At 35.7% G+C, this 25238-nt stretch overlaps 1 protein-coding gene across 1 annotated transcript in view; it reads left to right on the top strand.

Moving 5' to 3' along the window:
- Window positions 1-25238, top strand: part of HSPA4L (heat shock protein family A (Hsp70) member 4 like) — a 53460-nt gene that overhangs the window by 23071 nt on the left and 5151 nt on the right. The window contains exons 7-18 of the mRNA XM_047798451.1: window positions 1882-2126; window positions 2267-2343; window positions 3136-3287; window positions 4418-4524; window positions 7259-7392; window positions 10005-10204; window positions 13083-13181; window positions 14803-14940; window positions 17845-17970; window positions 18290-18397; window positions 21063-21182; window positions 25062-25223. Coding sequence (XP_047654407.1) covers window positions 1882-2126; window positions 2267-2343; window positions 3136-3287; window positions 4418-4524; window positions 7259-7392; window positions 10005-10204; window positions 13083-13181; window positions 14803-14940; window positions 17845-17970; window positions 18290-18397; window positions 21063-21182; window positions 25062-25223 — 1668 coding nt within the window. The remainder of the gene's footprint in view (window positions 1-1881; window positions 2127-2266; window positions 2344-3135; window positions 3288-4417; window positions 4525-7258; window positions 7393-10004; window positions 10205-13082; window positions 13182-14802; window positions 14941-17844; window positions 17971-18289; window positions 18398-21062; window positions 21183-25061; window positions 25224-25238) is intronic.

Raw genomic sequence — 25238 nt, 5'->3', positions numbered from 1 at the left:
GGGGGCTAAAGGGTTATCCAGCACCTTTCAGAGCCTTTTGTCTTATAGTTTTTTTGTTGTTGTTCTTGTCTTTTTACCTTTTCTTGAGCCACTCCCACAGCATATGGAGGTTCCCAGGCTAGGGGTCTAATCGGAGCTGTAGCCACTGGCTTACACCAGAGCCACAGCAGCATGGGATCCGAGCCCCGTCTGTGACCCACACCACAGCTCATAGCAATGCCAGATCCTTAACCCACTGAGCAAGGCCAGGGATGGAACCCCCAACCTCATGGTTCCTAGTTGGATTTGTTAACCACTGCGCCACAATGGGAACTCTCTTATAGTTTATATTACTATAATAGCATCTTTGTTATTAGAAAATTAAAGGGAAATGACTCATAGTAAATATAGGATAATTTATTTTGCAAATTGACTTAATCCTTGGTAATTAATTAGTCTTGAATTTTAGCTTGGTTAAAAAAATTTTCTTTTCTTCATTTTTAGTGAATACCTTAGAGTAAGTAGATCTGTAGTTTTTTAGATCAGAGAAGTTTGATAAAAGCTATAGCCCTTCTCTCCAGAACAATGCACATCTGTACTAGTCACATACTTACACAATTTTGCATCTAATTTTGAGATACTGGATCTCAAGAGAAGTCTGTCCATGGATTTTCCACGCTGATCTACAGGATGGCATCCCAGTCAGACTATGCACCTGCGGCATAAGAAAGTTTCCAGGCTAGGGGTCGAATCAGAGCTGCAGCTGCCACGTACACCACAGCCACAGAAATGCAGGATCTGAGCCGAGTCTGTGACCACAGCTCACGGCAATGTCCAATCCTTAACCCGCTGATCTAGGCCAGGGATCAGACCCACATCCTCATGTATTCTAGTTTGGTTTGTTACTGCTGAGCCACAGTGGGAACTCCCACCACCCATTCTTGTGAAAAAAAGTTGATGAACCATACCAGCAGTGGGATTCTACTTTTTTAGTACTATTAAAAGTACCTGGGGAGAGAGATGTCTTGGTCCTATATTACTATGGGCTCTAGTGTTGAAGTGCTGTGACTTGTCCCCTCCTCTTACATTCCACTGCTATCAGGGATCTTCTGCTCACCAATCTTATTAAATTCTTGTCTCTCCTCTTCATGTTTTTGTTTTCTTTTTTGGCTCCTCATCTGCTCTTTTGTTCCTTCTATATAAAAATAGCCTGAAAGTTCCCATTGTGACTCAGCAGGTTACCAACCCAACTAGTATCCATGAAGATATGGGTTCAATCCCTGGCCTTGCTCAGTGGGTTAAGGATCCAGCATTGCGGTGAGCTATGCTATGGCTATGGGGTAGGATGGCAGCTGTAGCTCTGATTTTGACCCCTAGCCTAGGAATTTCCATATGCCACGAGTGCGGCCCTAAAAAGCAAAAAAAAAAAAGGAGGGGGAGAAAAAAAAAACCAAACCGGCTTTTTGGGGAGATGGGGGGAGACTAATTCCTCATTTGTAAATTGACCAATTACAATGTTTTAGATTGACTCTTCTTGGCTGTTTTTGATTATATACTTAGGACTGTTTCTTGGTTTTCTCAAAATTGACTTTTGGCCCACCTGTTCAGTGCTCTTATAGAACAATAGGATGTGAGGTAATAAAATTTTTAGTCATTGTAACTCAGTTATTGGAGAATTAGAATTATTATTTCGCTGTGGTGTGTAGATCTATAACCTAAACCAAATAACTCAAAGTAGATAAATATGTTGGCTGAATATAAGTGATAAAATACGTGATTCCAAATTTGGCACCCCTGTGATTTTTGAGAAGTTCTTTGGTTTTGATTTTAATTTTAAAAGGTACTTTTTTTGCAAAGCATCTATATTTCTGAAATTATGGTTTTTGTTTTTCAATTAAACAGGTGTTGGCTACTACTTTTGATCCATATTTGGGTGGCAGAAACTTTGATGAGGCTTTAGTAGACTACTTCTGTGATGAGTTCAAGTCAAAATATAAGATAAATGTGAAAGAAAACTCTCGGGCCTTGTTACGTTTATATCAGGAATGTGAAAAACTAAAGAAGCTAATGAGTGCAAATGCATCAGATCTTCCACTGAACATTGAGTGTTTCATGAATGACCTTGATGTTTCAAGTAAAATGAACAGGTACCATGTATGTTTTCAGCTTGGAAAGTGCTTGTTTTATAATGTTTAGATCATGTATGATTTTTTTCATTCTGTTATTTTAGAAAATATGCTTGATTTTTATATCCCAAAATAATGAATTTTATTTCATTTTGCCACAGGGCTCAGTTTGAACAATTATGTGCTTCCCTCTTTGCCAGGGTTGAGCCACCATTAAAAGCAGTAATGGAACAAGCTAGTAAGTGAAAGTTACTGAACTAATCATCACAACTGTACCATGGTGTTACTTGACTGGGATAGAAAATGATAAAGCAATAAAAAATTGTAAAAATACAATTTCATGTATATTTTGAAGATTTGTATTTCTCATTTTAGAGAAGGAGATTATAACTCATTCATTATTCATAAGAAGAGGGCAACTAGAAATCTGAGTTTATAGGAACTCCTGACTCATCTTGTTTACATCATAAAATTAATGCTAGTTATATTTTGAAGGGATTTATATGTAAGTTTATGAAGATGGATGAAAAGTAGAAATGAGGACATAACTGCTTTCTGTTAAGGTTTTTGGTAATCAACCTTCTGTGGAGATTTATGAGGTGGAAGTCAAAAAAATTGAAGGACTTCGAAGAGTTACTTTAAAGCTCATAAGGCGCTTGTCTGCCCTTGTGGTCACTTCATCATTTGGTCCAAGTGCAGTGCCTGACACGTAGATAATATCTATTAAGTTTTGCCTTTTTCCAAAATTTATTTTTACCTTTTTTCTATTTTATTTTAAGAAAATTTGAAAATCTGTTTTTTAAAAGTACTTTCCAAGGTCTACTGTTCATATTTTTTTCCCCTCTTTCTGCTGCACCTGTGGCATATGGAAATTCCCAAGCCAGGGATCGAATCTGATCCATATCTGTGACCTATGTCACAGCTGCAACAATGCTGGATCTTTAACCCACTGTGCCACAGCAGGAACACTTCTGTTCACATTTTTATAAAGATTATCTTATTTTCTTCAATTAAACATTTTGTTTTCCAGACTTACAACGTGAAGACATAAGTAGTATAGAAATTGTAGGCGGAGCAACACGAATTCCTGCAGTGAAGGAACAGATCACTAAATTCTTTCTTAAAGACATAAGTACCACATTAAATGCTGATGAAGCTGTTGCAAGAGGATGTGCATTACAGGTATGATTGTCAGTCTTTTTTTATTTATTTTTTATTTTTTTTGTCTTTTTGCTATTTCTTTGGGCCGCTCCTGTGGCATATGGAGGTTCCCAGGCTAGGGGGCGAATTGGAGATGTAGCCACCGGCCTACACCAGAGCCACAGCAACGCGGGATCCAAGCCACGTCTGCAACCTACACCATGGCTCAGGGCAACGCCGGATCCTTAACCCACTGAGCGAGGCCAGGGACCGAACCCGCAACCTACCTCATGGTTCCTAGTCGGATTCGTTAACCACTGCACCACAACGGGAACTCCAGTCTTTTTTGCTTTTCTTTTAAAATATGTGTTTTGTCAGAAATATGGTGATAGGCCTCAAAGAACTTGTATTTTTTTGGCTGCTTCCACAGCAGTCCCCAAGCCAGGGATCAAATCTGAGCTACAGCAGTGACAGTGCAAATCCTTAACTGCAAGTCTACCAAGGAACTCATCAAAGAACTTTTTTTTTTTTTTTGGTCTTTTTTGCCATTTCTTGGGCCGCTCCTGCAGCATATGGATGTTCCCAGGCTAGGGGTGCAATCAGAGCTGTAGCCGCTGGCCTACACCAGAGCCACAGCAACACGGGATCCGAGCCACGTCTGCAACCTACACCACAGCTAACGGCAACGCCGAATCCTTAACCCACTGAGCAAGGCCAGGATAGAACCCAAAACCTCATGGTTCCTAGTCGGATTCATTAACCGCTGAGCCACGACAGGATCTCCCGTCGAAGAATTTTTTAATGTTACCTCGTCTAACCACTTGTCAGTAAGCTAAAATTAAATTGAAATTATTCCTGAAAAATAAGTGTATGTCTATCTCATCTGTTTTTAAACTATCATAGGAAAATGTCTATAATTGTATTGACAAAATATTTATGAATTGTTGTAACTATTTCTATTTAAAATTCTTTTTTGAGATTTAAAAATATTTTACATTTATTTTTATAAAGCCACAGAGTACTCATACTTTAAAAGTTTAGTTATTCCCCCAAATGGTAATTTTTAAAATGTAACAATTTTATTATAAGAACTTTATTAGGCAGTTGAATCATGGTAACTTGAGTATGTTTGGTGTTTGTTGATTTAAATACGGTATACATCTTATTTTCAGTGTGCAATTCTCTCACCAGCGTTTAAAGTGCGTGAATTTTCCATAACAGACCTTGTTCCCTATTCAATCACGTTAAGATGGAAGACCTCTTTTGAAGATGGAATTGGGTAAGATACTTCTAAAAGCCTTGGTTGTTAGCTCTTGTCATAAACAAGCAATTAAATCCACTTTAATGAATTAGAGGAATTTACACTTCTTAAACTTGTCAAACATTCTTAATTAAGATTTTAGACGAAAGGAAGACTATAAAATTTATATATAATTTATAAACCATTTATTATTGTATTATAAAAGTAAAGCATTCCAATTTTCAGATAAAAATCACAGTGTAATAGAAATATAAAAACTTAAAAACTCAATTCTCTTAGCCAGTTTTATTGAGGGTAACTATTGTTAATAGCTAGGTGTATATCTATCCAGTCATTTTTCTTTGAATAGCCAAATAAAAGCATGGACTTTTTTTAAAATACATGATCTTCTGTATATCTCTGGTATAAATTGATTTTTTGAATATATATATTACCTTTCTATGTCAACAGTAACTATTGTTTCAAGAATTGTATGTGCCATAATTTAATTAGTACACTCACTGTAAAGTCATGTTTTTCCTGTTTCAAGCAGTGCTGTTAGGAATATCTTTGTACACAACTCCTTGTTTAGATATGTTTGGTATATTTGTAAGATAAGTGTGTAGGAGTAAAACTGAGCAAAAGGGTATGAACATTATTTTAACTAGTAACTGCCTATTTATCCACTAAAAAGACTATACCAATTTATATTCCTATTAACATTGCATGAGATAATCTGTTTTAGGTCATTTTCTCCTGCATATTTAAATTTAATATACTAGTAGTTTTAAAAACTTATCACTTTGTCATTAAATTTGCATTTCTGACTATTTTGAGCTGCAGTCTTTTCATGCTTTGACATTTACATTTCCTTTTCCATGAACTGCCTAGGTTTTAAATTGCTTACTTCCTTACCAAAATTAAAATCTATATTTGAAATATATTATTTCACTACTTTTCAGAAGTATGTTTTATAAAATAAAGTAAAACTGTATTTAGGTTTTGAAGTTGCTTTTGGAATTTTGTTCCGTGTTCTATACATCCACACCCCCAATAAATATAAATTTTTGTGCAACTTTCCTGATTGGAAGGTTTTTCATAACAATTTTTTTTTTAATTTTTAATTTTTTTTGCCACACCAATGGCATATAGAAGTTCCCAGGCCAGGTATTGAACTTGTGCCACAGAGGTGACATGCTGGATCCTTAATTTGCTGCACAACCCGGGAACTCCTCAGGGCATTTAAAAATGGCATGTGTTAATGTTGGTTTTGAGACAAGAAATGTTTTTTAAAGTTAATTTCAGTTAAATGTATAAATGATTCAGGAAAAATTATAAGAAAACATATGGGGATTAAATTGGAAAGTAAATATATCCTAATGACTACAGTAAGAAAGTAGAAGGTAATGGTAGATTCTTGAAAACTAGGATAGAGGAAAAGGTCCATAAAGGTGAGATTTTCAAACCTTGTGCAATTAATAGCATGATGATATATATAATATTAAAGAGTGAGTTTCTGGGCCACTATAAACAGTCATTCCTGTTACACTGTTTAAAGAATAGGAATTGCTATGTAGGTTTTGTTTTGTTTTTGTTTTTGTTTTCTTTTTATGGTCGCACCTGTGGCACACGGAAGTTTCTAGACCACAGTTTGAATCGGAGCTTGCAGGGGCCGGCCTACACCACAACCACAGCAACATAGGATCCAAGCCACATCTGCGACCTACACTGCATCTTGAGGCAATGCTGGATCCTTAACCTACTGAGTGAGGCCAGGGATCAAACCCACATTTCATGTATACTAGTTGGGTTCTTAACCTGCTGAGCCAAAACGGGAACTCTGCTATGTAGGTTTTAAAGCTTCCTGTGCTAGAGAAGAGAAAATACTATAAAGGAAATTGTTACATCAGCTGAAAAAATTGGAATATGGATTGTGAAGTATCAGTGTAAATTTACAAAGTTGAAGATGCAAATGATTGCATTTGGAATGGACAGGCAATGAGATTTCTGCTGTATAGTCCTAGGAACTATATCTGATCACTTGTGATGGAACATGATGGAGGATAATGTGAAAAAAAATATGTGTATATTTGGGTCACTTTGCTGTACAACAGAAATTGACAACATTGTACATCAACTATAATAAAAATTTTTAAAGAAATTTATAAAGTTGATAGCTGTAATGTGGTTTTTAGGAAAAACACATTGAAGCATTTAGGGGTAAAAGGCCACCATGTATATAACACCCTTAGTTGATTCAGAAAAAATATACATACACAGAATATGTGCACTCGAAACAAATGGGGTAAACCAGTAGCAAATTTAGGTGAAAGATATACAGGTGTTCCTTATTCCCATTTTTATTTTGCACTTTTCTATGAGTTTGAAATAATTTTCAAATAACAGTATTTTTTAATGGAGTTAGAATAAGGGTTATATATGATAAGTATTTTGGATACTATTTGATAGAATTTGGTCCTCAGATATGAGCAAAAAAAAAAATCCCTATATATTGGCCTTAAAATATACCTATTCCCAGGTAACTGTTCTCTTTTTAGTAGGACAGAATTATCTGTTACCATGACAGACATTCTGAAACCTGTTAGCAATGAACCTGTCAAAATGCACAGCAGAACCAATAATTCGTCTTAACATTTGTGCACAGGTCGTTAAAATTGCTGCTTAAGAATTAAAAATGAGATGGATTCTGTCGTTAGGCTCATAGGCAACTTTCTTTTTGTTTTCAGCTAAGTGTTTTTTACTCCATTTTTAGGGAATGTGAAGTATTCTGTAAGAACCATCCCGCACCATTCTCAAAAGTCATTACTTTCCACAAGAAGGAACCATTTGAACTAGAAGCATTTTATACTAATTTACATGAAGTGCCTTATCCTGATCCAAGAATTGGTAAGATAACTCCAGAATTATTTTTTATAAATTTTATCCTCTTATAAATATGTTAATATTTGATCAAGGAAACAAAGTAATATTTCAGCTAAGCCAGTCCTAGATTTTTTTTTTTTTAGGACTGCACTTGTGATATAGGGAGGTTCCCAGGTTAGGGGTCAAATCGGAGCTACAGCTGCCAGCCTACACCACAGCTACAGCAGCACGGGATCCGAGCCACACCTGTGATGTACACCACAGCTCACAGCAACACCAAATCCTTAACCCACTGAGCAAGGTCAGGGATCGAATCTGTGTCCTCATGGACACTAGTCAGATTCATTTCTGCTGAGCCACGACAGGAACTCCATATGTTCTGATTTTAAACTTAGATTCATTGGCAGCTACTAGAAGGGATAGGTCATTGGACTAACAAGAAAGTGGAAGTTGACTGTAATATCCATTTTAGCTAAGTAATTTTTTAGAAGCTATAAAAACAAAGTATGATTTTATATCACTTAGAAAGAATACTTTAAAATTTTTGTATGTATTTTTTTTTTTGGTCTTTTCTAGGGCCACACCCATGGCATATGGGGGTTCCGAGGCTAGGGGTTTAATTGGAGCTGTAGCCGCCGGCCTACGCCAGAGCCACAGCAATGCCAGATTGGAGCTGCGTCTGTGTCCTACACCACAGCTCATCACAACGCCAGATCCTTAAGCCACTGAGCATAGCCAGGGATCGAACCTGCAACCTCATGGTTCCTGGTCGGATTCGTTAACCGCTGAGCCATGATGGGAACTCCCATATTGGTTTTTTTTTTTTTTTTTGGTCTTTTTAGGACCACACCGGTGGCATATGGAGGTTCCAAGGCTAGGACTGAATTAAAGCCACAGCTGCTGGCCTACGCTACGGCCACAGTTATGCAGGATTTGAGCTGCATATGCAACTTACACCACCTTGTGGCAATGCCAGATTCTTTAACCCACTGAGCAAGGCCAGGGTTCAAACCCGCATCCTCATATAAATACTAGTTGGGTTCTTAACCCACTGAGCCACAGTAGGAACTCCTATATGTATTGCTTTTATTGACAGAGTAAAAAGGGGGCAGCATCAATACTTAAAGTACATTATTTAAAGCAGTTGGAAGTAATGAAAATGGTATAAGTTTCCTTGGGCTTCTGTAACAAAGGAACCGCAAACTAGTTGGTTTCAACAATAGAAATTTATTGAGTTCCCGTCATGGCACAGTGGTTAACGTATCCAACTAGGAACCATGAGGTTGCGGGTTCGGTCCCTGCCCTTGCTCAGTGGGTTAAGGATCTGGCATTGCCGTGAGCTGTGGTGTGGGTCACAGACGGTGCTCGGATCCCATGTTGCTGTGGCTCTGGTGTAAGCCAGTGGCTACAGCTCCGATTAGACCCCTAGCCTGGGAACCTCCATATGCTGCAGTAGCGGCCCAAGAAATGGCAAAAAGACACAAAACAAAACAAAAAAACAATAGAAATATATTGTCTGATAGTTCTGGAGACTGTAAGTTCAAAATCAAGGTGTTGGTAGGATTGGTTCCTTCTCAGGGCTGTGAGGGAAGGATCCATTTCAGGCATTGTCCTTGGTTCATAGATGGCCATTTTCCTGTTCACATGATGTTCTCCTTGTATGTGTGTCTGTCTCCAAGTAAGGACACCAAGTCATTGAATTAGAGCCCACCCTGATGATTCCTTCCCTCCATTCCCCTGCCCAGCTGCACCCATAGCCTGTTGAAGTTTCCAGGGCCAGGGATTGAATCCAAACTGCATTTGCTGTGGCTACACTGGATCCTTATGTGCTAGCTGGGGATCAAACTGGCAGTGTCAGAGACAAGCTGGATCATTAACCCAGTGTGCCACGGTGGGAGCTCTCGATGACTCCATTTTAACCTGACAGCTACCTTATAAAGACCCTACTTCCCAATAAGGTCACATTCTGAGGTTGCTGGACAGTAGGGCTTCAGCATATGAATTGGGTCAGAATGCAGTCAACCTGTAACAAAAGTCAACCAGATTTTTTACAGTTTTTCTGCCTAATATTCTTTCTCTACTATGGATAACATTATATATTTGAGATTTTTTTTCTGAAAAATAAGATTTCTTAAAGTGAATAATGTGACATCAGTAGGTAATAGTGGCTGGATAATTTAGCAGTTTTGCTGTAGAAAAATCCAGGAAAAAATTAAATCACATTATTTATCAATTACCAAGATGATTATGATTTGCAAAGTTCATAGCACAAAGGTAATTAATACCTGTTTTTCAGACTCAGAAGTTGAATTTTATTATTTTGGTTTTAGTGTAGCAGTATTCTAAAACTTTAAAGTTATTGCCTTGAGTCACATTGTCCTTGGTTAAGATCCCAATTCTCCTTTTTCTCAGACTGATGATAGGGGGCAGGTTCCTAAACATGTCTCTTCATACCAGGTTTATTTTAGTATATAAAAAAATGTGAACTGGGGGAAATGCCTGTCCCACAATAATTATGGTATATGGTATGTATATAATAATTATTTTACTATCATCTTTCAGATTATTGAATGAATGAATTGAATGAGTTAATCTGAGGCCCATGTACTGATCAAAGCTTTTTTTTTTTCCATAAGGGATCTTCACTATTCAGAATGTTTTCCCACAATCTGATGGTGATAGTTCCAAAGTGAAGGTTAAAGTTCGTATTAACATCCATGGAATCTTCAGTGTGGCTAGTGCATCAGTAATTGAGAAGCAAAATGTAGAAGGAGATCACAGTGATATTCCTATGGAGACAGAAACTTCTTTTAAGAATGAAAGCAAAGATGATGTGGTATGTAGAAATTCTGTTTCGAAAAGGTTTCTCTAATAATATATATAGTGTCTTAATTATAACTGGTACTTTAATAGTATCTGAGGTTTTTCTTTGAAGTTCTGTAGGAACCAGTATGTAAACTTTTTAAAATAAAGCATTAAAGAATAATTCTATTTAAGTGTTCTGCATCTTTCACATTATAACATGCCTTTTGGAGGCCTGTATAATTTTCATAGCATTATATGGAAAATATGCAATATGTATGTTTGGAGTCAGCTTTCCTAAATTCTTGATTTCTATTAGAAATGTTTATGATAGCTATATTTTTAGCTTAACAGATAAAACCAATTCAGAATGATAAATTCTAAACTATATACATATGTATTTTTAGATTGAAAATACATGCTTAATATTTTTTCAGGGTTTAGGAGATAATCTGGCAGTTGAGTGGAAGAATGTGTTGGACATTCAGTAACATTAAAACAGATTTTTGACAGTTTATTTCTTTATGAAAGAGTTATGCGCTCCTAACACTGTATTTATTATTCTTGGCATGCTATAGATGAAGGAATCTTAGAGAAAGTGATTATATACCATTACATAAAGTTTCCTTTTTTAAAATACACTATTTGTAAGTTATTTAATGGCTTTCATTGGATTTTTTTCAAATCTTAATTGGAAGTCCGCCCTGGGTTTTTCATACATCTACACATGTTAAGAATGGATTTTCTTTTGTTGAATTTCAAGACAGTCTCTCCCTTTTGTAAAAGTTGTCTTTTGTCTGTTTTTATTAACACGTAGTATAAAATCTTTTCTTCCAGATCAAAATTCTACCACTACTTCTTAAAATACTTCATTTAAGGACCATGGCATTTTCTTTCTTTCTTTCTTCCCATGTACTATTTTGCTATTACATCCTCCCTTCCTTGAATTGAGAAGGAAATACCCTCCTAATATGTTAGTGAAGATACAGTCAGTTTTTCATAAATAAACATAAGAGTAATAGGTGAAAAGTTAATTTTCAATTGTAGTTGACAACAACCTATGGCAGATACGTAAATTTTATTAAGATTTAGTTTTACTAAAAGTGAAAGTACTCTGATGCCTTTTAAAATGAGTTCTTTTAAAGCCGTTTGAATTAATTCACCTGTTTTTCTTTTTTCTTTTTTTTTTTTAAGGGTCATACTCACGGCATATAGAATTTCCCGGTCTAGGGGTAGAATTGGCGCTACAGCTGCCAGCCTACACCACAGCCACAGCAACACCAGATCCTTGACCCATTGAGTGAGGCCAGGGATCGAACCCCACGTCCTCATGGATAATAGGTTTGTTTCTGCTGTGCAACAATAGGAACTCCATCACCTCTTTTGCTTAAAAGTCTCTGCCCTAGACTTTTAGTTTTCTCCGTGTAATGTTAGTGAATCCTGGGCCCTACAAACATTTTCTATCTCTGCTGGCATTTTCTTCTTCCTAATAACATGAGTAGGCAATTGCAGCCCCTCAACATTAAACAAATTATGTAAAGACCATTAAAGGAAGGATATCAGTTCTGTTTTTTATCTGAAAATAATCTACTGACTCCTTCTGGTAAGATAAAACACCATCATGAAACTTGGAGGTTAGGTATCAGTGGTTTATAAGAAAATATTAGACACCATCCTGCAGCAATTTTTAAACAAATGGCTGGGTCATTTAGTCTCTTGATGGCACAGAGGACAATACTATGTAGAAAAATTCAGACATCAGCAACTGAATTAAGTGATTTAGAAGAGTTGGATTCTGAATGTGAAGGTGCTTTAGAAATAAATGCCTTAATCATATAATTTGGTTTCTTTCTTTTAGAGATGTGAATATACACACGATAGAAGAGCTCTTTCAATAAATATAAAATAAAAATACTAAGTGATGAAGCATTTTGTCTTTAATTGACAGCACTGTTTCCTTAGTATTAAGAGTTAATAATGTACTTGGGTCTTCTACAAACTCACCACTCTTATCGCTTTTTTCACCTCTTCTCCATCATAGGGTTGGGAAATTGTAGAGCTGGAAGGTAGTAGGACAGGGAGCATGGGGGATCAAATTCCAGAAATAATTGACTTTTTAACTACAAAGAACACCGGTATAAATTATTCTCTAACTCTTTGGCACAATTAAGCATTTATTCAAGATAGCCTTCTGGGCATTATATGTATACTTCATATATATTTCAGAAAGACTTGAATTATCCTGATTCCTGAATTCCAACCTTTCTTCTTTTTAGGAGGATGGTTGTAGATAAAATGAAGAAAGACCAGAAAAATCTAATAATTGTTGATTGTTTGCCAAGTGGAGAGTCCATTTTGGCAGTCTTATCAGTAGAAAGTATGTCTTTTGGACATTAAAAAAAAATTTTTTTAATTTACTTTATAATAGTTCAGAGACATCTGCTTTGACAGTTTTGATATATTTCCTTTGAGTATTTTACTACTTTTAAAAAATATAATTGAATTTATATGTAATACATAAATTTTCATGTTTCACTTTATTTTCCCCACATTAAGTGCTTTATAAACATTCATCATGTCAAGTTTAATGTTTTTTTTTCTTCTAAGCTTACTTTTGTGAATCTTTGCATGTGAATTTGACCTGAGAAGAACTTTACATTTATTTTACAGTTATTTGGCCACAGGTGAATGAAACAAGATTTATTCACACAGCATCAAATAGATCTTTTCATTTTTACCAACTACCTGTTAATCTAATTATTTAGGAGTTATTTTCATTTTGCCAATAATAAGCTTCTACTTTACTATGTTCACACATTTGAAAATAGGCTTGAACTCTAAGACATTGTTCATTACCATAAAATATAGAAAAAGACACTACAGATATTGTCAATTACATACTTTCTTTCCAGGATAAAATGCAGGTTGACCAAGAAGAAGGAGGTCATCAAAAATGTCATGCTGAACATACTCCAGAAGAAGAAATTGATCATACAGGCACCAAATCAAAGGTTTGTTTTACTATTTCTTGGGTTGTATCTTTTTGAAGTTGAGAATTAATATATTTGCTTTATAATGCATGTTTTAAATACAGCTGCTGTTTTTAAATTTTAGTTTTATGAAAAGTATAGAAAGCATATCAAATACCAGAATAAATATACTTCAGTGATTCATTAAGGAGAATTTTTAAAAGAATGAATCCTAATATAAATAAAATTACTTTTTTTGGCAGTAAAGAAGATGTATTTTTCATTAACTTTTTTCTAATTAAAAATCATGTAATCTCAAAATAGAACTGGAATAAGTCAAATGGAGAAAATTTAAATTAGCAGTAATGCTGCATCTCAAAATTAATCACTGTAAGCATTTTGCTGCATATCATAAAGCAAAAATAATATTTTTTGTTAGTAAAATTTTAAAGGACAAGTGACTATTATTGAGTCATGTTTCACTAAGAAAATAATTGCTATTGGAAGAGAAGGGAGAGACTCCTGCCCGGTCACCCAGATGAATGTGACTACAGCTACTAAACTATCGTCTTTGATGGATGTTTCTAACCTGAACAAAATTTAATCTCTTATGGTTAGCTGGGTAGATTTTTTCCAAAGGCTATAAAAATAGTTTTAAATGCTAGGTGTTTAAGTAATATAAAACCTGAAATCTATTTTTCTAAATATTTTGTTTTACTAAGTATTTTTTGCTTTTAATTTTCAATAGCTCTATTGAGATATAGTTTACATACTATGCAACTCCCCCATTTAAGAGTATAATTCAAAGGTTTTTTAATGTACTCAGAATTATACAGTTATTATCAAAATTTTACATTTCCATTACTCCAAAAATTTTTGAAGCCCTGTACCCATTAGCAGTAACTATTCCTCCCCATCCCAGCTGTACTCCTACAAGCCTTAGGCATCCACTAATCTTTTGTCTCATAGATTTGCCTATTCTGGACATTCTGTATAAATATAGTCATACAATATGTGGTCCTTTATTTTAGACTGGCTTCTAAACATGTTTTCATGGTTCATCCAGGTTGTAGGATATATCAGGATTTCATTCCCTTTCATGGCTGAGTAATGTATGGATACCACATTTATTCATTCATTAGCTGATGGACACTTTAACTTCTACTTTTTGACTATTATGAATAACCATATATAGGTTTTTTTGTGGATGTATATTTTCATTTTTCTTGGGCATATACCTAGGAATGGAATTGCTGGGTCAAATGGTATCTCTGTGTTTAACAATTTGAGAAACTCCCCAAATGTTTTCCAAAATGGGCTGCAACATTTTACTATTTTGTCAGTGTTATGTGAGGGTTCCAGTTTATCCATTTCCTCACCGACTCTTACTTTCCTTTTTTTTTTTTTAATTTTATAGCGACCCTAGTGGGCATGAAATGGCATTCCATTGTGGTTTTAATTTTCATTTCCAGCCTAGTATTTTTTATATAGAAAGATTTAGTGTATACAGACTATAAAATACTACTGGCATTAAAGTGGTATTTTATATAATAGATGATAATAGTTTTGTTTGATTTTACATAGTTTCATCAAAAATAAGTCTCTCAAATCTATTTTTAAGCTGGTTTTATAAATTTATACTTGACTTGTATTTCTTTTGCAGTCTGCTCCTTCAGATAAACCAGAGCGATTAAACCAGACCATTAAAAAAGGAAAAGTCAAGAGTATTGATCTACCTATCCAGAGTAGCCTGTGTAGACAACTGGGCCAAGATCTTCTCAATAGCTACATTGAAAATGAGGTATATAAATCTGAGTTGATGTTGAAATAGGTGTAGTATATTCTGAAGTTTTTGTATTAGTCACTGATTGTCCCCAAATATGGTGAACTAGTCTGTAATTCATAAGGAATTATTAAATAGACTATTGAACTATTTTGGACAAAATGCTCAGCTGTATTAATGTCATGTATGGTGTACCTGTTACCTTAAGTTATATGAAAATCGTGGATTGTCTCCATTGTAGAGAAAGGCCATTCCAATACTAAGAATTCTTACCCCCTTTCATTGTGTCTTTAACAGTAGCACACCAACAGACATTGTATTACCAGCTCCCCTTTTCTAATATGTTGTCTTTAAAGATTAAGGTTCTATTTAGAATGTTTTCTGACTTCTACTTAATACTTTATAAAATGTTATTCTACATGTCTACATGTAGAACTTCTTTTTACATGTCTACATGTTTAATTTTATAGTTTCTTGAGGGAGTTTGTAGTTTCTTTACCATAGATGTGTAAAAAGTAATTTTTCTAAAAAAAAGAATTACATTTAAGTGGTAGTTCCTAATTTCTACAGACTTGATTGTCAATTAAGAAGGTCAGTCTTGGAGTTCCTGAACTGGCGCAGTGGAAACAAATCCAACTAGGAACCATGAGGTTGCAGGTTTGATCCCTGGTCTCACTCAGTCGGTTAAGGATCCGGCATTGCTGTGAGCTGTGGTGTAGGTAGCAGACTCGACTCAGATCCTCTGTTGCTGTGGCTGTGGTGTAGGCCAGCAGCTGCAGCTCCGATTTGACCTCTAGCCTGGGAATCTCCATATGCCACAGGTGTGGCCCTAAAGAGCCAAAAAAAAAAAAAAAAGAAGAAGAAGGTCTGTTTTCTTTGAAGTATCCCCATATTCTCTAATTGCTGCACATTATTCTAGGAATTTCATCAAGAGATTTTGACTTAACAATGCTTGCTCTTTCTAGTACCTACCTATATCACCTATGCATTAATTATTAAAGGCTACTGTTTATGTGAAGCAGGCATTTCTAGAGATCCTGAATCTTTCTGAATTTGTATGATTGGAGACTGATTTTCCCAAAGGAATGAATTGTGGGGAAGCACAGCTATGACAAAGTTTGTGTATAAAATAAGATTTTTTTCTTAAATTCTTAATTTTTTAATGTCTCACTATTTTAAAATTAACAAATGCCAGTGCACTGTAGTCCTGTGTTTGAAATACTATATTTTTTTTAAAGTACAAATTTTCTTTACTAAAATCTTCATATTCTTTTCTTTTGATTTAACCATAATAATTTTTGCCAACATCTTTAAATATTTTTATATCTTATTTAATCCTCAAAACAAACCTATGAAGTGTAGGTACCGTTTGAGATCTATACTTAATAGATGAGGAATGGATGGAAATGTTGTAAAATTGGGTTGTGATGATGGTTGTACAACTATAAATATAATAAAATTGATTGGGTTTAAAAAATAAATGAGGAAATAGGCACAGGTAGACTGTCTCACACAAGGTCAGAGAGTAATCTTTTATTTTAGAACCAGGTGATCTGTCTCCAAAGCTCAAGATCACAACCACTATACCCTTAACAAAGCTAACATTTATTCAGAACCAGTTAGGTGTCAGGCACTGTACTAAATACTTTATGTGAGTTATGTCAATCTTACTAACAACTACATGAGATAAATAGGATTCTTACCTCTCTAGGATAAGCAAACTGATGGTTAGAAAGGTTAGGTGTCTTTGCTGCAATCTCTAAGCTAGTAAATGGGAAACCCCAGTGTGTACAATGTCGTAGTCTATGTGGGGTTTTTTTTAAGCTTTTATTGAGATATAATTCATATACTGTACAATTCACCAATTAAAAATGTGCAGTTCAGTGGCTTTTAGTATATTACATTATTTTTAAATTGTAAAATATACATAACATAAAGGTTTTCATTTTGACCATTAAGTATACAACAATTTAGTGGCATTAATTATATTTACATTGTTGTATAACCATTGCCATTATCTTTTTCCAAAATTTTTTCATTACCCCAAATAGAAACTCTGTAACCATAGTAATAACTCACCATTCTTCCCTTCCCCTAACCCCAGTAACCTATTTTCTGATTCTGTGAATTTGTCTATTCTAGGTAACTCATTTAAAAGTAATCATACAATATCTGTCCTTTTGTGCCTGGCCTCTTTCACTTAGCATAGTGTTTTCACGGTTCATCCATTTTGTAACATGTATCAGAACTTTATTTCTTTTTATAGTAGAGTAATCCTCTTTTTTGTAGATACACATTTTATGTATCCATCCATCTGTTGATAGACAAGTGAGTTATTTCCCCCCTTTTGGCTACTGTGTATAATGCTGCAGTGAACATTGCCATACAGATAGCTGTTTGAGTTCCATTTTTCAATTCTTTGGTAATAAACCTAGAAATGAAATTGCTGGGCCATACTGTAATTCTTTACCTTTTTTAAGAGCCACTAAACTGTTTCCCTAAGAGCTGCAGTATTTTACATTGCTATTGGGGTTCCAAATTCTCCAAATCCGCACCAACACTGATTTTTTTTTTCTTTTTATGGCTGCACCTGCACCATATGGAAGTTCCTGGGCCTGAGGTCAAATCAGAACTGCAGTTGAGGCCTACGCCACAGCCGTGGCAAAACCCGATCTGAGCAGTTATCTGCAACCTGTGCTGCAGCTTGCTTTAACCCACTGAGCCAGGCCAGGGATCAAATCCACATCTTCACAGAGACAACATTGGATTCTTAACCTGCTGGGCCACAAGGGGAACTGCTCCAGCACTTCCATTTATTTGATTATAGTCACCCTAGTAGGTGTGAAGTGGTATTTCATTGTAGTTTTGGTTTGCATTTCCCTAATGTTTGCAATAGCAACTAATCTAAAACCTTTTGAATAGGGGAAGATGATAATGCAGGATAAGTTAGAGAAGGAAAGAAATGATGCAAAGAATGCTGTTGAAGAATATGTATATGATTTTAGAGATAAGCTTGGCACTGTCTATGAAAAATTCATCACTCAAGAAGTAAGTCTAAATTTTGTAGTTTTTCATTAGAACTTTTTAAATGTTTGCTTGAGAATGCTAATATGAACATGTATATAAATGTACCAGATGTGTTACTTTTGTTAACCTTTTTTTTGAGCACATTTAGGAATGGTTCTCAGTTATTTTTCCAAATTGCAGGAGTTTGGTCAAAGTTTATAATAAAAAGTGAGAAAAATCTAAAATTTAATTTTTTTATACTTGAAAAACATTTTTTTACACTTGAAAAACATTCCTTCTATGGTGATTTTTCTTTATAAGGAGAGCATTTTCAATCAGTATCTCTTAAATGTATAACTAGGACTTGAATAAACTGTCAGCAATATTGGAAGACACAGAAAACTGGCTTTATGAAGAAGGAGAGGACCAACCTAAACAAATTTATGTGGATAAGCTTCAAGAACTAAAGGTAAACTTATTTGAAGTCTATTTCAGCATTGAATAAAACATTAGGTTGTCCTAAAAATTACAGTGTAAGAACATAATGTGTTTAATAAATATATAAGAAATTAATTAGACAGGTATGTGTAAGAGGAAGTGTTCTGTCTGCATTTTGGGAGGTGAGTAATGCTACATGATAAGTGAAATTAAATAATGTATAGTCATATTTGTCTGTCATGACACTCATATGTACAAATTTATCAGGTGACCAGAGTGTTAGTTAATATTACCTTTATATAAGCCTTTTAATGCTGAGATATCATTAAGAAGTGATTTGTCAACTTGACCCCTTACCTTGAGAGGAGTCATCCTTCCTCTGCTTTGTAATAAACTACCCTTTTGTATTTTCACACCGTAACTAATGGGGACACCAGGCCAGCAAAGAACTTCAGGAGTAGCATCCCTGCTCTTCAGTATCCTTTTGCAAAGAAATAAGGAGACATGTCTACCAAGTCCCCTTTTTCTATGTCAATAGACTGATTGTAAGAAAAGACCACTAGAACTTCCCATCGTGGCTCAGCGGTAACAAACCCAACTAGTATTCATGAGGACATGAGTTCAATCCCTGGCCTTGCTCAGTGGGTTAAGGAAGTTGCCTTGAGCTGTGGTGTAGGTCACAGACACAGCTTGGATTCTGTGTTGCTGTGGCTGTGGTGTTTTCTGGCAGCTACAGCTCCGATTTGACGCCTCGCCTAGGAACTTTGATATGCTGCTGTTGTGGCCCTATAAAGACAAGAAAAAAAAAAAGTAAAGAGTACTATTACTCCTTTCCTCCTGCTTGCTACCCAACCCTCCTACCATCCTTAAAAATTCAGATTGGAAGGATGACAGGAAATTTTAGTCTTCTTAGTGTGGATCATAGTAGTGCTTTAATGTGCACATGAATTACCTGGGGCCCCTGTTGAAATGCAAATTATAATTCAATATATCTGATTTGTTGGGCCCATGATGCTGCATTTTCAGTAAGCTTCCAAGAGATTCTGATGCTGCTGGTTCCTGAACCATTCTTTGAGTAGCAACTAAATACACAGATGCTAAGGGACGATATTAATAAGGATTTCCAGAGTATGAGAAAAGGTGACTGTTTAGGACTGAGGAAGGGAGGGGATGCAAAAGAGTTGCTTAAAAGCAAAGGAAGTTAATATCTTGCAAACATTACCTTCATGCCAATAAATTAGTTCCAAGGGAATAATTAGCTGACATATTGAAAACCTATGCTTATAAAAAGCAAAACTAAGCTTTATCATATTTTATCTTCTTGGTACTTTTTATTCATCTCCCTGAAAGGAACGTTTATAATTTGCGCTGGAGGAACAGACCGGGCAACTGAGGCCAATAAATATAACTGAAAAGCACTTCCTATAGCAACTTATTTTGCTTCAGACATATAAGTAACCAGAGAAATGAATGCTATAGAAGTTTTCATGGGCTTTAATATTTGAGGTGGCCTTCAGAAATTAAAAAAGCAGTATTTGTTCCTCTTTCAAAAACATTTACAGTAAGAAGTAAGATGTAAATAGACTAAAGACAATATGGTATCCTGGAACAGAAAAAGATGAAATCTGAATAAAGTCTGGAGTTCATTTAATAGTGTTGGTTTCTTAGTTTAGACCAATGTACCCTGATGATATAAGATGTCAGCATTAAGGAAAAGTGATAAAGGTGCTTGGTTCTCTATTGTTTCCTTTGTAACTTTACTGAAAACCTAAAATTATTCTAAAATAAAATGATTTTTATTTAAGTATGTAAAAATTTTGAAAGAAAATACTGATTGGCATCTCTCTTCTCTTCAGAGTTATAGATGCTAGTTCAAAATTTAGAAACTCTGATCCAGGCACCTGGAGCAGGGGCCAAAGGGCTTTTTTTTTTTTCTTTTTTTTTAAAGCACTGCACTTACAATGCATGTCGTATTATAATAAATAGATATAAAAATAGTATTTGGTAGATATCAAATATCAGGAAATCCCAGTTATCTTGTTGCTTGTAAAGAGTTACATGCATTTATAAATATTTGAAACCAAGTTTCAAATACATGAATTCTGAATGCAGTATAGTTTTTAGTTTTTTTACTGTAATAGTTTTATAACATTTCAACACCTGACTTTGAAGGAATTAAAATTTTTCTTTGGATTTGAGAGGAATCAAGAATTTAATCTGGAGTTCCCATCTTGGCACAGCAGAAACGAATCTGACTAGGAACCATGAGGTTGCGGGTTTGATCCCTGCCCAGGTTAAGGATCTGGCATTGCCATGAGCTGTGATATAGGTCTCAGACACAGCTGGGATTTGATGTGGCTGTGGCATAGGCCAGCGGCTACAGCTCCGATTAGACCCCTAGCCTGGGAACCTCCATGTGCCACGGGTATAGCCCTAAAAAGCAAAAACAAAAACAAAAACAAAAAAAAAAAGAAAAGGTAATCTTAACAAATGAGAGAAGAATAGAACTCATGGCTTTAGGCATCCTTGTGTAGGAGAGAGTAAGTAAATAAACACTGGAATTCATTTCCATGTAGGAAAATAATAGGGGACATATTTTAATCTCTCCAGATTCCTTTCCCATTCATCGTCTTATAAGGGCCCAATAAAAGTTTTCTGTTAATAACTTTTTCTTTTTAAAAAATTTATGTTAACAGAAATATGGCCAGCCGATTCAAATGAGGTACATGGAACATGAAGAGAGACCAAAAGCTTTAAATGACTTGGGAAAAAAGATCCAACTTGTTATGAAAGTGATAGAAGCATACAGAAACAAGGTATTGAATTCATAAAGTTAACTGGTAATGATGGTTTGTTTGTGTGTAGTACATGGAGAGGGTAGGGTAAATCTAAAATTCTCAACTGTAAAACTATAGCAGTTATTGCTGAATTGCTACCAAATTCCAGAGACATTGTGCACCAAACTTAAAACTTTTTTTCCTTTATTGGAAAATTATCAGTAAAGAATACTGATGATTTAAAATACAGTACAGATACATGGCTTTAATCTTTTGAAATTCCCTAAAAATCGTATTATAAACTAATCTAGTGACCAAATTCATTGCTTTCTTCTTAGGGTTTTCATTATTGATACAGTGAAAAGAGGTTATCTTGGGTCTTTTTAAATTTACAGGCCACTTTGAAACTGGACTCTGCTTGCCTTCATTTTGTCCCTTGGCCTTTTTTCCTTTTGGCTGCTCTTTGTCTTCCAGGCTGTTAGGTCTTCTGTAACCCCAAACCCTTTGTTCTTTTATATATGTGATATCACTACCCCTGACCTTTCCACTGTTTTTCAGCCTCAAAATATTTAGTTACATAAATTGTATCTCCATTTGGATGTAATATAAGATCTGATAAAATTAAGCTGGTGATTCTTTTCACTCTAACCCAGAGGTTAGTAGAGTTTTTCCCTAAATGAACATATAATAAATATTTTAGGCTCTGTAGGCCTTACCATCTCTATACAGTTATCAGCTTCGCCATTGTAGGGAGTTCCCTTGTGGCCCAGCAGGTTAAGGATCGGCATTGTCACTGCAGCGCCTTGGGTCACTGCTGTAGCGTGGGTTTGTTCCCTGGCCCAGACACTTGCACCTGACATGGGCACGGCAAAAAATAAATAACTCTGCCACTGTAATGCAAAAGTAAATACAGAATGTATAAATGAATGGGCATGGCTGTATTCCAGAATAACTTCATTTAAAAACAGCAAATTAGATTTGGCCTGCAGGACAAGTTTGCTCACTCCTATTTTAAATAAATATTCACTGTAATTGCCCCAGTTTTTTATCACTGATGTGAAAACTGCATCAGTGGGCTGGAGAGGCTAGCAGCACCAGAAAGATTTAGGCAGGGTATTTTCATAGCTTACGTTTATTAGGTACTTGTTAAATTTTAAGCACTTTGCATGGATTATCTTACTTTATTCTTACAAGGATATATTATGTAAGAAAATTACAGCGCTTAAGCAACTTGTCAGGGATTACACAGGTAGTAAATGATGTGTCAGGATTAAAACCTAAGCAGTCTGAAGTCAGCATATAAACTCTTAACTATTCTCCTTTTCACTACACAGTGTGGAAGGTGATTACTTATTTTATAAATAAAATATTTGTAAGTTTTATAAAATAAAGATTGGAGTCCAGCTAATCTAGAAGAATGATTCAGGTACTAATTGTGAATGTGCCTATCAATGTCTATAGGAGTACAAAAAGAATTTAAGGGTAATAGAAAAGTAAGAAGAAATAAGCATACAAGTGAAAACATCAAAAATATTTCAGGAGTTCCCATCGTGGCGCAGTGGTTAATGAATCCAACTAGGAACCATGAGGTTGTGGGATTGGTCCCTGCCGTTGCTCAGTGGGTTGACGATCTGGCATTGCCGTGAGCTGCAGGTTGCAGGTTGCAGACGCGGCTCGGATCCCACGTTGCTGTGGCTCTGGTGTAGGCTGGTGGCTACAGCTCCGATTAGACCCCTAGCCTAGGAATCTCCATATGCTGCGGGAGCGGCCCAAGAAATAGCAAAAAAAAAAAAAAAAAAGAAAAGAAAAAAAAATTTCAAATCTGGTATTGGAGGATCTTCGTACAATTACTATGACCTAGTATTCCCCAGGCTGTAGAAATCTTAAGGAATGCAGGTTTAAAATACTATTCAAAGAAAAGAAATACTTCATTCATGCTCAAGAATTTTAAGTTTGTGAGTTGACGTCGTGGCTCAGTGGTTAACGAACTCGACTAGCATCTATGAGGATGCAGGTTTGATCCCCGGCCTTTCTCAGTGGGTTAAGGATCTAGCATTGCTGTGAGCTGTGGTGTAGGCTGGCAGCTACAGCTCCAATTCAACCTGTGGCCTGGAAACCTCCATGTGCTATGGGTGCAGCCCTAAAGAGACAAAAATAACAAAAACTTAAAGTTTTTTTTTGGGGGGGGGGAGCCATCACCATGGCATATGAAAGTTTCCAATCAGGGACTGAATCTGAGCTGGAGCTGTGACCTACACCACAGCTGCAGCAACACCAGCAATCCCCAGTGCGCCAGGCTAGGGGTCAAACTGGCAATGCAACAAAGACAAGCCAGATCATTAACCCACTGTGCCACAGCAGGAACTCCAAGTATTTAAAGTTTTTATTATGTTCCAGGATCTTTTCAAGGTCCTAATACTATAGCATCAAACAAAACATTGAACCTGTTTTTCTTTTTTAAAAAAATTAATTTTATTGGAGTGAATCTGTTTCCAGTATGCTTCAGTGGGGATAAATAGGTAATAAAAGAGTTACTGTGAAGTAGTCAGTTGGTGATAAAGGGCTGTGGGGAAAGTAAGGGACTGCCAGAGATGGAGATTTGTCAAAAGGGCAGACTTAGTAAGATGAAATTATTTGAGGGGAGAATTAAAGGTGAGGGTTCAAGATGTATGATAATTGTAAGAGGAATGTCCTAGAAAAAGGGAATCACAATTGCAAAATCTCAAGGGGATAAAGTATTGGAGTTACAGCAAGGAAGCCAGTATGGCTTAAAACAGTGTGAGGTGGGAATATTAGTTGCCAGATCATGGCCTAGTGGGACATTAAAAAGTTTGGCTTTTAAACTGATAGGAATCCATTGGTGGGTTTTGAGCATAGAAGCAATGTGATTTGACTTATTTGTTAAAGCTGTGGAAGTAGAGAGACAAGTTAAAAAATTAGAATAATACAAGCAAAATGATGGAGCTTTGAACCTGGATAGTAGAGGGGTAAGAAATGGTTGGATTTTTGCTGAATATATTTTGAAGGCAAAGTTAATAAGATTTGCTGATGGATGTTATGCAAGTATAACAAAGAGGAGTCAGAGTGACTCCAAAGATTTTGACCTGGAAGATGAAGGTGCCATTTACTGAGATGGAGAAAACTAGGAAGAGTAGGTGGAGAGTTTGAAGCATAGGTAGTAGTTTCAGACTTTACAAATAAGTATTCAAGTTTGAAGCTGGATATAGAGTTTGGAGATCAGGGAAAAGGTTCAGACTAGAGATTACTAAAAGCATGTAGATAAAGGGATGAATTTGGGGAGATCCTCTTTATATGTTTCACTGTCATTTCTTTCTGGTTTTGTAGCTACCAGTGAGGACTCCTTAGATTGTCTCCTACATGTGACAGCTGCAGTTCTTTTCTTCAGACAAAATTTTATTATGTAATTCTTCTTATCGACAACTTCACATACTCTGTTGTATAGTCAGAATTTTCTGTCTTGCTTGCTATATGACCACTTGTCTTATTTTTCTTTATTCCCTGACAAATTTAATTCTGTGCAGCTTCTTTCTTGGCTAATTTACTTCTCCCTTTAATGTTATCCAGTGGTAATTCTTTTCCAAATATGACTTCTTCAGAAAGCCTTTCCTTTTAAAAAATCCACACTAGGAGCTCCCATGGCATAGGTTGCAGCTGCGGCTTGGATTCAGTCCCTGGCCCTGGCACGTATGGCATTTGTAGCCCAAAAAGAATAAAGAAAAAACAATCCCCACTGATTTCTCTTTTTATCAGTTTCTTCAGTTCTCTGTAATTCGTAAATGGTTTCTTCACATGGATATGTATAAGAATCTAAATGTTTTAAGTATAAATTATCAATAAACTGGTCCTTATTGAAAAACCTGTTACATTAAGGGTTTTTTTTTTTTTTTTAAATAATAGGATGAAAGATACGATCATCTGGATCCTGCTGAAGTGGAAAAAGTTGAAAAATTTATCAGTGAAGCCATGAGCTGGCTGAACAGTAAGATGAACGCACAGAACAAACTAAGTCTCACTCAAGATCCTGTGGTCAAAGTTGCAGAAATAGTTGCAAAGTCAAAGGTAAGAAACTATAAA

This window comes from Phacochoerus africanus, chromosome 10 (genome assembly GCF_016906955.1).
Source record: "Phacochoerus africanus isolate WHEZ1 chromosome 10, ROS_Pafr_v1, whole genome shotgun sequence".
Lineage (NCBI taxonomy): Eukaryota > Metazoa > Chordata > Mammalia > Artiodactyla > Suidae > Phacochoerus > Phacochoerus africanus.
The sequence above is the reverse complement of the archived record's forward strand: the minus strand, read 5'-3'. Positions and strand labels throughout refer to the sequence as shown.